The 14,483-nt window shown below is 45.2% G+C and overlaps 1 protein-coding gene across 2 annotated transcripts; it reads left to right on the top strand.

Annotated features, from left to right (window-relative positions):
- Nucleotides 1-5,256: 5,256 nt before the first annotated feature.
- PDCL2 (phosducin like 2) lies at nucleotides 5,257-14,154 on the top strand. Of its 2 annotated transcripts, none has more exons than XM_038769306.1 (6): nucleotides 5,257-5,358; nucleotides 7,815-7,935; nucleotides 8,458-8,548; nucleotides 9,179-9,322; nucleotides 12,112-12,320; nucleotides 13,878-14,154. In XM_038769306.1, exons 1-6 carry the CDS (start codon nucleotides 5,353-5,355, stop codon nucleotides 14,072-14,074), a joined length of 768 nt encoding a protein of 255 aa, XP_038625234.1. In that variant the 5' UTR covers nucleotides 5,257-5,352; the 3' UTR covers nucleotides 14,075-14,154. The 2 variants fall into 2 exon arrangements, with proteins under 2 accessions (XP_038625234.1, XP_038625235.1); XM_038769307.1 differs by having other exon boundaries at nucleotides 5,263-5,358; nucleotides 7,812-7,935.
- Nucleotides 14,155-14,483: the final 329 nt, after the last annotated feature.

Genomic DNA, 14,483 nt, shown 5'->3' with positions numbered 1-14,483 from the left:
CATTGTAAGATTCCTGTCTTCCAGAAACAGGCTTTTGCAAGTCTTCCCCTTCATAATTTTGTTATAAATAAAGGCACTCAATGCAGAGGGTTTTCGGTGGGGGGAGGGTTTTGTTTTTGTTTTTTGCTTAATGAGATACTTGTTTTGGGGTTTTTTTTCCCCCTCAGTGGACATTTGTATTAGAGAGTTATTTGGATTTCTCTCACCTGGGAAAACGTGGGGTGTTTGCGTCAGTTAAAAATAAAACCAATTCTAAGGAGAGAGGTCACCTGTCTGTTACAACTGCTCTTTTGTGTGTACGAAAAGCAATTACTAGTATCATGTCACAATTAAAACTCAGGGGGGTTGATTTCTATAAACACATCCTGGAACAGCTTGGACTAAGAATTTAGGGGCTTTCAAAGTCTGATTCAGTCCTCACCGCAAGGCAAAAGGGGTTAGAAGCAACCAGAAATAAGGGAATGCCCCGGGAAGCTGTGTGGCCTAGTGGAAACAGCCCTGACGTGGGTGTCGGAGGACCTGGGTTCTAATCCTGGCTCTGCCACTTACCTGCTGTGTGACCTTGGTCAAGTCGCTTAACTTCTCAGTGCCTCCATTTCCCCAACTGTAAAACGGAGATTCAAAACCCATTCTCCCTCCTACTAAGATTGCGAGCCCCGTGTGGGACAGGGACTGTGTCTGACCACATTAACTTCTATTTATCCCAGTGCTTGACAAATACCATCCACACAAAAAAACAACCTACTGTTTTTGACTGAAAAACCACCAGAAAATAGGAGCAGTGAGTACTGTAGCAGCTACCAAGGCAATCGCCCGCTGGCTTATATCACAGCACTGGCATTCTGCTGCGGTCACTTGGGCAGTTGATGGGTTTCGTACTTAAAATTCACATGTGCGATTCACAATGTGCAGGATCTCTGGCCTAGCAAGAACAAGACCGTCGAGGGATGAGAGATTTGCAAGTGACATTGTGCAAGCCTCTAGAACCACACCATAATAATAATAATAATGGCATTTATTAAGTGCTTACTATGTGCAAAGCACTGTTCTAAGCGCTGGGGAGGTTACAAGGAGATCAGGTTGTCCCACAGGGGGCTCACAGTCTTAATCCCCATTTTACAGATGAGGGAACTGAGGCACAGAGAAGTGAAGTGACTTGCCCAAAGTCACACAGCTGACAATTGGCAGAGCAGGGATTCGAACCCATGACCCCTGACTCCAAAGCCCGGGCTCTTTCCACTGAGCCACGCTGCTTCATGTGGGTTCTAGTCCAGAAGTCTTAATTTTTAAGTCTACCTGTCATTAAGTCTACCCCTCTCCATCCCCCCCTTTCCTCCTTCCCCTCCCCACAGCACCTGTATATATGTATATATGTTTGTATGTATTTATTACTCTATTTTATTTGTGCATATTCTATTCATTTTATTTTGTTAATATGTTTTGTTTTGTTGTCTGTCTCCCCCGTCTAGACTGTGAGCCCACTGTTGGGTAGGGACCGTCTCTAGATGTTGCCAACTTGGACTTCCCGAGTGCTTAGTGCAGCGCTCCGCACGCAGTAAGCGCTCAATAAATACGACGGAATGAATGAATTTACATCATGAGCTTTTCATTACTACGCTCCAAGCGTCCGGGAAGGTGCCAGATAATCAGATCTGGCTCACACTCTGCCCACTCCTAAGAGGGTGGGAGAGTGGGTGTCTTCATCCCCATTTTAGAGATGGGGAAACAACTTGCTACTTTCCCAAGGTCACACAATGGGTCACAGCAGAAGTGGAACTAGTAGTAGTAGAAATAGTATTATGTGCTTTCTATGTGCAGAGCACCGTACTATTTCCTCCGCCAAGCTCGCTCTCTTCCTCCCTTCAAGGCCCTACTGAAAGCTCACCTCCTCCAGGAGGCCTTCCCAGACTGAGCCCCTTCTTTCCTCTCCCCCTCGTCCCCCTCTCCATCCCCCCCGTCTTACCTCCTTCCCTTCCCCACAGCACCTGTATATATGTATATATGGTTGTACATATTTATTACTCTATTTATTTATTTATTTATTTTACTTGTACATTTCTATCCTATTTATTTTATTTTGTTGGTATGTTTGGTTCTGTTCTCTGTCTCCCCCTTTTAGACTGTGAGCCCACTGTTGGGTAGGGACTGTCTCTATGTGTTGCCAATTTGTACTTCCCAAGCGCTTAGTACAGTGCTCTGCACATAGTAAGCGTTCAATAAATACGATTGATTGATTGATTGATTGATTCATTCATTCATTCAATTGTATTTATTGAGCACTCACTATGTGCAGAGCACTATACAACAATAAACAGACACATTCCCTGCCCACAACAAGCTGACAGTCTGGACGGGGGAAACAGCTTGGCCTAGTGGCTAGAAAACAGGCCTGTGAGTCAGAAGGACCTGCGTTCTAATCCTTGCTCCACCACTGGTCTGCTGTGTGACCTCGGGGAAGTCACTTAACGTCTCTGGGCTTCAGTGACCTCCTCAGTAAAATGGGGATTAAGATTGTGAGCCCCAACGGGACTGTAACCAACCTGATTAGCTTGTATCTACCCCAGCACTTAGAATGGTGCTTGACACATAAGTGCTAAACAAATACTATTATTACGTTATTATTATTATTATTACATTATTAGTAGTAGGAGTAGGGATAGTATAAGTTGCTTTCAGTGTGCAGAGCACGGATCCAAGTGCTGGGAAAGAGTACACAGATGGGAAATAAACACAGACTGGAATATAGGCGTCTTTCCTGTCAGTCCCGTGCTCCTGGTTGGGGGAACTGGATGGGAATTGCACACAGTAAGCGCTCAATAAATACCACTGAATGAATGGGGGGTGGAGGAGGGTTTTTTTTTTGTGTGTGTGTGTGTGTGTGTTGTTCAGCTCTGCGGAGCTGCAAAGGGCAAGAGCCTATTTTATGCCGTCTTCAGGATGGGTGGTCCATTATTTCCTGCAGAAGCTTAAATTTAATAGAGAATAGGTAAAATAGTGAAGGGGAGGATGGAATGGGGCAGGGTAAAGCTTTTTTCCCCCACCTCAGGAGTGCAAATGAGAGAGGATTGGGCACCACCACATTTATTAATAATAATAACTACGGTATTTAAGCAGCACTTACTATGCGCCAGGCACTGTACTAAGCGCTGAGGTGGCCACAAACAAATGGGGTAGGACACAGTCCCTGTGGGGCTCACACTCTCAATCCCCATTTTACAGAGGAGGGAACTGAGGCCCAGAGAAGTAAAGTGTCTTGCCCAGGGTCACACGGCAGACATGCGCGGAGCCGGAATTAGAAACTTGGCTTAGCGGAAAGAGCCCGGACTTGGGAGTCAAAGGTCATGGGTTCTAATCCCGGCTCTGTCGCTTGTCAGCTGTGTGACCTTGGACCAGTCACTTAACTTCTCTGTGCCTCAGTTACCTCATCTGGAAAATGGAGATAATAATAATAATAATAATGGCATTTATTAAGCACTTACTATGTGCAAAGCACTGTTCTAAGCACCGGGGAGGTTATAAGGTGATCAGGTTGTCCCACGGGGGGCTCACAATCTTAATCCCCATTTTACAGATGAGGTAACTGAGGCACAGAGAAGTTAAGTGATCTGCCCAAAGTCACACAGCTGACAGTTGGCGGAGCCAGGATTCGAACCCATGACCTCTGACTCCAAAGCCCGCGCTCTTTCCACTGAGCCACGCTGCTTCATCTGCTCACAGATGAAGACTGTGAGCCCTATGTGGGATAACCTGATTACCTTGTATCTACCCCAGTGCTTAGAACAGTGCTTGGAACATAGTAAGCCCTTAACAAATACATTATTATCATCATCATCAATCGTATTTATTGAGCGCTTACTATGTGCAGAGCACTGGACTAAGCGCTTGGGAAGTACAAATTGGCAACATATAGAGACGGTCCCTACCCAACAGTGGGCTCACAGTCTGAAAGGGGGAGACAGAGAATAAAACCAAACATACTAACAAAATAAAATAAATAGGATAGATATGTACAAGTAAAATAAATAAATAAATAGAGTAATAAATATGTACAAACATATACACATATACACAGGTGCTGTGGGGAAGGGAAGGAGGCAAGATGGGGGGGATGGAGAGGGGGATGAGGGGGAGAGGAAGGAAGGGGCTCAGCCTGGGAAGGCCTCCCGGAGGAGGTGAGCTCCCAGCAGGGCCTCGAAGGGAGGAAGAGAGCTAGCCTGGCGGATGGGCAGAGGGAGGGCATTCCAGGCCCGGGGGATGACGTGGGCCGGGGGTCGATGGCGGGACAGGCGAGAACGTTATTATTATTATTATTATTATTAACCCATGACCTGTGACTCCCAAGTTCTATCCATTTAGCCATGATACTTCTCATGGTAGGAAAAAACCCGACAAGGCCAAAAACCCCTATCAGGTAGAACAGGTAGCTAGGGACGAGCCTGCTGGAGTAACACAACCAGTAGGAACTGCGCATGCGACAGGTGTAGACGGGACAAGGTGTGGACGGGACATCATCATCATCATCAATCGTATTTATTGAGCGCTTACTATGTGCAGAGCACTGTACTAAGCGCTTGGGAAGTACAAATTGGCAACATATAGAGACAGTCCCTACCCAACAGTGGGCTCACATGGTGTGGACGGGACAAGCCAGGTGGTACATCCCGCCCGGAGCCCGGATTGACTCCTTGTCCCCCAGAAGGCACGTGACCCAGGCCGCGAGCACCTGTCCTGCGCCTAGTGTGACTTGCCCAAGGTCACACGGCAGACAAGGGGCAGAGCCGGGATTGGAACCCACGTCCTCTGAATCCAGGGCCCCGTGCTCTTCCACTAGGCCGCACATTTGGCTTCTGACGTGTGGTGTTTAAACGCGGAAACGAGATTTGAAACAGCGCCTGGGGACGCTTCTTAAAAGTTTCGCGCCTCTGGCCAAGGTCTGGCCAGGCGAAGCAGCGTGGCTCGGTGGAAAGAGGCCGGGCTTGGGAGACAGAGGTCATGGGTTCTAATCCCGGCTCCGCCAACTGTCAGCTCTGTGACTTTGGGAAGTCACTTCACTACTCTGTGCCTCAGTTTCCCCATCTGTAAAATGGGGATTAAGACTGTGAGCCCCACGTGGGACAACCTGATTACCCTGTATCTCCTCCAGTGCTTAGAACGGTGCTCGGCACATAGTAAGCGCTTAACAAATACCGTCATTATTATTATTAGCGCGTGCCTTCCACCCACCCACTGTTTTCCTGACAATTCTAAACGGTTTTAAACGGTTGAGGCCTTAGGGTTTCTCGCTTGCCTCAACCTCACCATTTCCAGCGGGGAAGGGGCGGCTGGAGACCCTCCTTGTCAGAGACCGGGACGATGCAGGTGACGGCCCTGGCCTGGGGCGGACAAGGACCCGTCGTGCCCCACGTTCTCAGGGGTTTGGGGGGAAAGAGGGATGATCCCCTTTGGTACGAGGTGTGAGGGGAGAGGAGCAAGGCAAGGGAAGAGTATTCTGCTTTTAATGGGTTCTAATTAGAAGGTCATGGGTTCTAATTCCACTTGTCTGCTGTGTGAGCTTGGGTGGGTGACTTCACCTCTCTGGGCCTCAGTACCCTCCTCTGTCAAACGGGGATTGAGACTGTGAGCCCCACGTGGGGCAATGGACTGTGTCCAACCCAATTTGCTTGTGTCCACCTCAGTATTTAGTGCAATGCCTGGCATATAGGAAGTGCTTAATCAATCAATCAATCAATCAATCGTATTTATTGAGCACTTACTGTGTGCAGAGCACTGTACTAAGCTAGAGACAGTCCCTACCCAACAGTGGGCTCACAGTCTAAAAGGGGGAGACAGAGAACAAAACCAAACATACTAACAAAATAAAATGAATAGATATGTAAATAAATAGAGTAATAAATATGTACAAACATATATACATATATACAGGTGCTGTGGGGAAGGGAAGGAGGTAAGATGAGGGGGATGGAGAGGAAGGAAGGGGCTCAGTCTGGGAAGGCCTCCTGGAGGAGGTGAGCTCTCAGTAGGGCCTTGAAGGGAGGATACCATCATTATTATTATTTAATTGAAAAATCGGACCCACCCATCTATCTCCCCGGGACCCCAACACTGCCCTAACTAATCATAATAACAAGGAAGAATTAGAGTTGTAGTGTTTGGAGTTTTTCTTCACCTCTACAAAAATAATAATAATAATAATATAGTATTTGTTAAGTGCTTACTATGTGCCAAGCACTGTTCTAAGCACTGGATAGATACAAGTGAATCAGGTTGGACACAGTTCCTGTCCCACATGGAGCTCACAGTCTTCATTCCCGTTTTCCAGATGAGGTAACCGAAGCCCATCATCATCATCATCAATCGTATTTATTGAGCGCTTACTGTGTGCAGAGCACTGTACTAAGCGCTTGGGAAGTACAAGTTGGCAACATATAGAGACAGTCCCTACCCAACAGTGGGCTCACAGTCTAAAAAGAAGTGAAGTGAAGTGACTTGAACAAGGCCACACAACAGACAATTGGCAGAGCTGGGATTAGAATCCCTGGCCTCCTGATTCCCGAGCCCAGGCTCTATCCATTAATCCGTGCTGCTTCCCTTCCTCTAGGCTGTAAACTCATTGCGGGCATGGAATATGTGTACCAACAATTATACTGTACTCTCCCAAGAGCTTGATACAGTGCTCTGCATGCAGAAAGCCCTCAATAAATACTCTTTATTGATTTGTAAGCGATTACTATATGCCAAGCACTGTGGTAAGCATTTGAGTGGTGTCAGGATAATCAGATCAGATAAAATCCCTGCCCAAGTGGGGCACACAATCTAAGTGGAAGAAGGAGAATAGGCATTTCATCCTCATTTTACAGATGAAGAAACTGATACCAAGAGCAGTTTTGTGACTTGCCCAAGGTCACACTGCAGGCAAGCGGTCAAACCAGGATTATTTATTTATTTTATTTTGTTAATGTGTTTTGTTCTCTGTCTCCCCCTTCTAGATTGTGAGCCCACTGTTGGGTAGGGACCGTCTCTATATGTTGCCAACTTGTACTTCCCAAGCACTTAGTACAGTGCTCTGTACACAGTAAGCGCTCAATAAATACGATTGATTGATTGATTGATTGATTTGACTTTTACCAAGGCCAAGGGCCTAACCTACACCCCTTTAAGAAGCCTCGAACAAAGCGAAATGAAATAGTTGCCTCGTTTGTAAAATGGCGCTATGATCCTTGAGCACCTTCCCTTTTTGATTGTGAGCCCTGGATTATCTTGGATCTCTCCCTGTGCTTAGCCCATAGTATGGGTCTAGTAAATTCCAAAATTATTATTATTATCAGGTTATCTAGTAAAGTTGTGGTTGATTAGAACCATGCCTGGGTTTGCTAGGAGGGAGGGGAAGAGAAATTAGAAGAAATGGAAAAGGAATAGGACATAGTTTGGGCGGGAGGGGGTTGGAGGGGTATTACTGGAAGGAGCAACTGATAGTATCACTATCAATGAATATATCATTTCTCTTGCTGTGAAATTGTAAAAAATTAGTTTGTATATTTTAAAAAATAAGTACTATTTTTTAAAGATATTTTTGATATTTAAGATATTTAAGAAATATTTAAGATATTTTTGTGTGCTAATCGACATTTAGAGAGAATAAATGTAAACAAAACCCCCTGTTTTTGATTGGTAAAGCATTTAAAATGCTAAAATTATGTTTTAACTGTTGCTAAAAGGAGTACTTTGGTAGTTTCAAATCAGCTGAGCCCCATGGGGGAGAAAGTCTTAATCTGCACTGGATCAATCAGGTGATAGCTTTTTCATTTTCAAAGTAGGATCCCAATGAAGATACAGAGTGGAACGATGTATTAAGAAACTTTGGGATCCTTCCCCCTAAAGAAGAAACAAAGGACGAAACGGAAGAAATGGTTTTACGTTTACAGAAGGAAGCAATGGGTACAGTCGAATTGCTTGAACGCCCAGTTTTCCCTTAGAACGTGAGAGTTGTCTTTCCTGCAAAACCCCGCATGAAGGGAGACCCAGCTGACATATTCACTTCAACAATGTTTCCTTCGAAAGGAAGGAAAAAGGGTCTCCTCTGATTTGGATGAATACTCTGTAAATTCCCTAAAAAGAACTTAATTCTACTCAGATACCAAATCATTATGATCATTCCATATGTTTTGAGCTTATTATACAGTTGTGATCTTTTCTCCCAAATATGGATCGCATTAGCCATCCATGGTTATGGGACAAGAATGCTCTGAAGCATTTTTTAGGCTGGGTGGAGCAGGCAAAAGTAAGCCTGGCAGATTAGAGTTATGCCCCTTTGGGCACTGTTTTCTGCACCTAATAATGATGGCATTTATTAAGCGCTGGATACCACCGCATACTTGCCGTGGGATGGGCGTGAGATCTGGCTCCCTCTTGGTCTAATTGGGGATTAACCTATTTTCTTTTGGCTTGTCACACATCCAGTTAAACCCTATGAAAGAATGTCCTTAACGCAGTTAGAAGAAGCGGAAGATGAATTCGATGAGGAAGATATGAAAGCACTTGAAGTGTATAGGTACAGTAAGGCTCTCTTTCTGTGTTTACAGCAGAACCTAGGCTGGTTTTCAGGCGGGTCTGGGGAGGGAGTGAAAGGCAAATCTAAGCAAACCCTCATGGCCCCACTGTTGGGTAGGGACTGTCTCTATATGTTGCCAATTTGTACTTCCCAAGCGCTTAGTACAGTGCTCTGCACATAGTAAGCGCTCAATAAATACGATTGATGATGATTGATGATGGCCCAGTGCAGTACATCTAGCACTTATCTTCCTAGCTTCATCTTCCCACTAAAATCTCTCCTGCATTTGAAACCCATTCCTTTGTTCTTCAATTTGCCCTCCCTCAGTGGAAATGAAAAACATGCTCACCATCATGTGTATAATCACCCTCATAAGGCAGTTACTTTGTTTCCCTGGGGCCCAAATACTTATATTCCTCTAAAAACCATACTGTCTTCGCCATCATAAAATGCTTTCTGACACAGCGCACCGTTTTAACCTAAAAGCAGGTTAAAATGAAGCCAGGCCTGGTAAGATCATGTTAGTAAACACTTAGTTCTTAGTTATTTTTTAAAATGTTTAGTCATGAAGTCAGAGAATCTTCTGAGCAGGATTGTAATAGTTACTTTACGCTTCCATTGGTTCATTAGACAAAGAAGGATGCAAGAGTGGAAAGCTCTTCAGAAAAGACAAAAATTTGGGGAACTGAGAGAGATTTCAGGCAATCAGTATGTCAGAGAAGTCACAAATGCCGAAAGTGATCTGTGGGTCGTGATTCATCTGTATCGGACAAGGTAATTACTATTCTATTGATATTCACTGATTCCTCCCAGTTTCCTTTCATTCTTGAGGGAACACGAGGGTGGGAAAATGAAATCAATTGATTTTAGATTTAGGATACATATTGTGTTTTAAGAAAGATCTGTTTGCTTGTAAACAACAACAAAACCCCCCTAACTTTACTATAGACAATCCATGTTGAAATTCCTGCCCAGAAGCAAAATGTTTTGTGACAGATTTCCTTGAAGGGCAGATGCAAATTTTGAACCTATCGGGTTTATCAGTGGAAAAAAAAATAGAAACATAAAGCCCAGCAGATTGTTTCCCGAGACTCTTTTCAGTCACCTCACGACTTGAAACCTAAATGTGGCAGTGCCCCTTCAGCAGAAAAATCAGAATGTCAAACAACCGGCTGCCGTTTTTGAGAAACCAGATGTGTAGCCCGAACGCACGCTTGAGCGGGGCTTCAAGTCGCAGTCCGTTTGTTCCCCCGCTGTTGGAAGACGAGTGATCCGCACCCAGATCGGCCCAGGATCAAACCCCAAGGTTTTAATGGGCGGCCAGATCCACGATATCCCTTTCTTTCCATTGCACCACCCCTCTCCTACCGGGCCCCAAGCTCTAACTGGCACAAAGCACAGCTCTGCTTTTCAGACAGCTGGCAGAGTGGCAGCCCCACAGAGGTAAAAGAACATCCACTTAATAACTCTGGTATTGTTAAGTGGCCACTAAGTGCTAAGCATGGGGTAGATACGATATAATCAGTGGAGACTCAATCCCTGAGCTACATGGGGGCTTCCCATCTATTTTTACATTTGAAGAAACGGAGGCACAGGAGGCCCGTGGTAGAGCTCTGCAACCTAGTCCCCTACGCATTTCAAATTGTACTTCCCAAGTGCTTAGTACAGTGCTCTGCACATAGTAAGCGCTCAATAAATACGATTGATTGATTGATTGACTGATTTCACTAGGCCAGGTGGTCTCCGCATCTCCCGACATATTTTCTTTTCCCTCCCCTCTGCCCCTCTACCTGGCCTTCCTCGGTCCCTGACACCCTTAATCTGTCGCAGTTCTCAGTGAAATGTGCCACCCACCTTGATGTTCTTTGGTGCTTGGGGAAGACCCGGGGATTCCTGGCTGTCCCGCACCCTAGGGTGAGGGCACCCGTTTGGGTCAGGCCCTCTGCAAATTCAGGGAGACCCAACAGGAGAAGGGCAGTTTCAAGGACTTTGGCCACCAATTGGTTGCGACCAACTCTCTCCCATCCCTCTCCAGCATATGGAGCCCAGTCCCCTCTGGCCTCTCGGCCTCCAGCGGAGTGGCCAGTCCAGTGCTATGGAGTCTGGTAGTGGCCCTCGCCCTGAAGAGCTGGCCAGTCCGGGGCCGATGGCTAGCGGGAAGTTTCCAATCGGAGGGAGGAGGGGCAGAGAAGCACAGGGATGGTGGTATCATTGGGCCCAGCTGGAAGCCCCCCTGCCTGGAAGGGAAACGGGAGGACCCTTAGAGGCCAGGAACAGTAACCAAGCGGAATCCTGGAATAGGGTTGGCAGAAGAAGGGTGACCCCGGGGACCGCAGAGCTCGGGCATCCAGCCGGGGAAGAAGGTTGGAGCCAGCCAGGGAGAGAGAGGGGGGAAAACCCAGCCGGCTGAGAAGCAGCATGGGTTAGTGGATAAAGCATGAGCTTGGGAGTTAGAAGGTCACGGGTTCTAATCCCAGCTCCGCACTTGTCTGCTGTGTGACCTTGGACAAGTCACTTTGCTTCTCTGGACCTCAGTTACCTCAGCTGTCAATTGGGGAACAAGACCGTGAGCCCCACATGAGACAGGGACTGTGCCCAACCCGATTTGCTCGTCTCTACCCCAGCACTTAGTACAGTGCCTGGTGCTTAACAAATACCATAATTTTTACCATCCTGGCATCCGGTCATTTGTAGAGTTTTCCGGCCTGTCTTCCACTCTCCAAACGTGGGCCATCCCCTCCGCCAGGGTCCAGGGCTGTTTTCCGAACCACTGGGGTGTGGGTGGAGAGATGGGGTGGCAAGTGGAAAGGGGAATGGGGGTGGTGCTCACGTGGCACTGACTTCCAAAAAGAAACAGAAAGAGCTGGAGCGTGGTTGGGGGAGAGGGGACAGTGGAGAAATGGGAGGTGGATCCCTGCTCAGAAAGGGAGGGGGAAAGGTGGCAGGGAGGAACTTGATTTACCTGCAGCGAAGGGGTGAAACATCGGGGTTGGGGTTTGTGGAGCTTGGTGTCCATAGCAGATAATGCCAGACTTCTCCCTGGGGTCCACATAATAATAATAATAATAATAATAATAATAATAATAATAATAATAATAATAATAATAATAATAATAACAATAGCATTTATTAAGCACTTACTATATGCAAAGCACTGTTCTAAGCGCTGGGGTAGATACAAGGTAATCAAGTTGCCCCACGTGGGCTCACAGACTTAACCCCCATTTTCCAGATGAGGTAACTGAGGCACAGAGAAGTGAAGTGACTTGCCCAAAGTCACACAGCTAAGTGGCGGAGCCGGGATTTGAACCCATGACCTCTGACTCCAAAGCCCGGGGTCTTTCCACTGAGCCACACTGCACATCTTTTGGGGATGGGGTGCGGTCTGTAAACCACCCCCATACTGAGATATTCACTTTGGGGACTTACTGGAAGTACTTTGAATCCCTTTAGAGATTATTCTTTTTTAAGTGCTCAAGTAACTTTTTCTAAGCTTTGTTTTCACAAGGTTTCCGCTTTTTTTGCATAATGCCGAGTTGTTCTTTTGCATCTGTCGTTTTTAGCATCCCCATGTGTTCGTTGCTTAATCAGCACCTCAGTCTCCTAGCAAGAAAGTTTCCAGAAACCAAATTTCTTAAAGCCATCGTGGATAGCTGTATTGAACACTACCATGACACCTGCTTACCCACAATTTTCATCTATAAAAATGGTCAGATCAAAGGCAAGTTCATTGGCATTAATGAATGTGGAGGAATAAATCTCAAACTAGAAGGTAATGCTGATGAAAATGTGTGTGAAAGCATTATTTTTAAAATGTCATTTCTCATTCGGGTGTAAAAAAAAGTACTGGGTTCTTTTTTGTTTTTGTTTTAATGTAGTAATGTCTCGGTTACTGCCCGATAATGCTCCTTGGGACCCCAGAATGATTTACGACACAGCCCTTTTCCATCAGGATGAAAACGACTACACTAAATATACATTTTGCCATGCTGGCACGTACTTGAAAAGGAACCGTTCGGCGGGTTGAATTGATTTATTTGACAGTTGTGTGGTTGGCTGGAAAAATCAACCGTGTCGTTTTTATTGGAAGTTTTTCAAAGACGATTGGGCTCCCTGGCCGGGATGAACGCTCACTCAACCTCCTTGTTTATTCATTCACTTTGTCAACGCTCCTCCGAGGCCAGCCGCAGCGGCCAGTGATTTGATCGGGATGAGGAGGCTGGAGTTGGGAATGGTAGAAAGAGTGGGGGAGGAAAGGACGGACTCCTCTCCTTTCCTCATTCTTCTTCCTCTGTCTCCTCTTCCTGGTTTTTATTCTCATTATAAATTCAGCAGCAGGGGCATGTCTGGGATATTGGAGAGCCATACCTAATCCCTTGGAGAGCCGTCTGGTTCCCCAAAGGAGTTGAATGGAGGTTATGAGTTCATCGGGCAGAGGACTCTTGGATTTTAAATTCAATATGATGCCCAGCCCATCAGTTTTCATTAACTGTTAACTAATAATAGCAACTCGGACACAAGTTGGGGCAGGCCAGCCCAAAGGGAAGCAGAATCGGCCATTATCTAATGAACCCGGGCTGGGGAAACAGCCAATTTGGATCATTCCTAAATTACCTAGATGATCTTTTAGGCTGGGTAGAGATAGCCTGTTGGTAATGGAACTTGTAATTTTTCCCTGTCTCTGTTCTTAATTACAATGCCATAGTCTAGTGGATTACTGCCTACTGGTTGCTCATGTCCTCTGGAAAGTGAAATTTAAAGCAGACAATTATGTAGGAAAAATGGATGCAAAAACAAGCCTCTAACTATAACAATTTCAAATAGTGTGCATTAATAAAGTGAGGTGGGAATTGAACTGCTATTCTTATCCCCACAGCACCTGTATATATGTTTGTATATTTATTACTCTATTTATTTATTTATTTTACTTGTATATATCTATTCTATTTATTTTATTTTGTTAATATGTTTTGTTCTGTTCTCTGTCTCCCCCTTCTAGACTGTGAGCCCACTGTTGGGTAGGGAACGTCTCTATATGTTGCCAACTTGTACTTCCCCAGCGCTTCGTACAGTGCTCTGCACACAGTAAGTGCTCAATAAATACGATTGATTGATTGATTGATTGATCATGAGGATCTGGGCAAATAATTTCCTTGCTTACTGCAAGATCAGTATATTTCTTCCCAGCTGAATTCCAGTATAGCCTTAGATATGTTACCCCATGCCAAATGTAATCTTTGACATTTTTATTGTATTTTTCATCTGGTTTATTTCTGGGTATATTATTCATCTGAGTATGTACATACGAAGATATTATTTGTTGTTACAGAACTTGAGTGGAAACTAGCAGAAGTCGAAGCGATCCAAAGTGATTTGAAAGAGAACCCCAGAAAGGATTTGAAAAAAAACTTTCAACAGGATTTTGAAGAGGTGTTATCGTCAATTAGAACCACTTCTATTTGTGATGACAGCAATAGCTCGAGCAGTGAAGATGACACCAAATGTTACTTCGGCAGAAATATTTAATAAATGCTTTGTGGCTTTATTATGTGAAATTAAAAGTACACAGCAAGCTCCAGGTCATATCAGTGCAAGCAGAGCTGTATTTCTTTTTCTCTTCGTATTTATATGCTCAACTCAAAGTGTCATTGACCTAATGAAACTATTTGTAGGGGAGGGTCCAAAAAATTCTTCACACCAGGAAAGCCGTTCAATGTCCTGCTCAATTTATGTTGGTTTCCTGATGCTTCTAGTGACATTCCCTCCCTTCTCTCACCTCCACAAATAAGAGAATCCCCCTGCACCAGGACTCAAAAAGCAGGAAAAGTTTATTAAGTTTTAATTAAAGATCATCTGAGGCCTGATGGTCATTTGCTGTAATTCATGAAATGTGAAAAAAACACAGTACTGGGAGTCAGGGGATCTGGGTTCTAGT

This window comes from Tachyglossus aculeatus, chromosome X5 (assembly GCF_015852505.1).
Source record: "Tachyglossus aculeatus isolate mTacAcu1 chromosome X5, mTacAcu1.pri, whole genome shotgun sequence".
Classification (NCBI taxonomy): Eukaryota; Metazoa; Chordata; class Mammalia; order Monotremata; family Tachyglossidae; genus Tachyglossus; species Tachyglossus aculeatus.
Note: the sequence above shows the minus strand (reverse complement) of the source record. Positions and strands in the feature narration are given on the sequence as shown.

Excerpts from the sequence above, each read along its gene's own strand:
- PDCL2 (XM_038769306.1), top strand. Across the intron at positions 7,936-8,457 it reads TTTACAGAAGGAAGCAATGG|TTAAACCCTATGAAAGAATG; the intron begins GTACAGTCGAAT and ends TCACACATCCAG. Across the intron at positions 8,549-9,178 it reads AAAGCACTTGAAGTGTATAG|ACAAAGAAGGATGCAAGAGT; the intron begins GTACAGTAAGGC and ends TTGGTTCATTAG.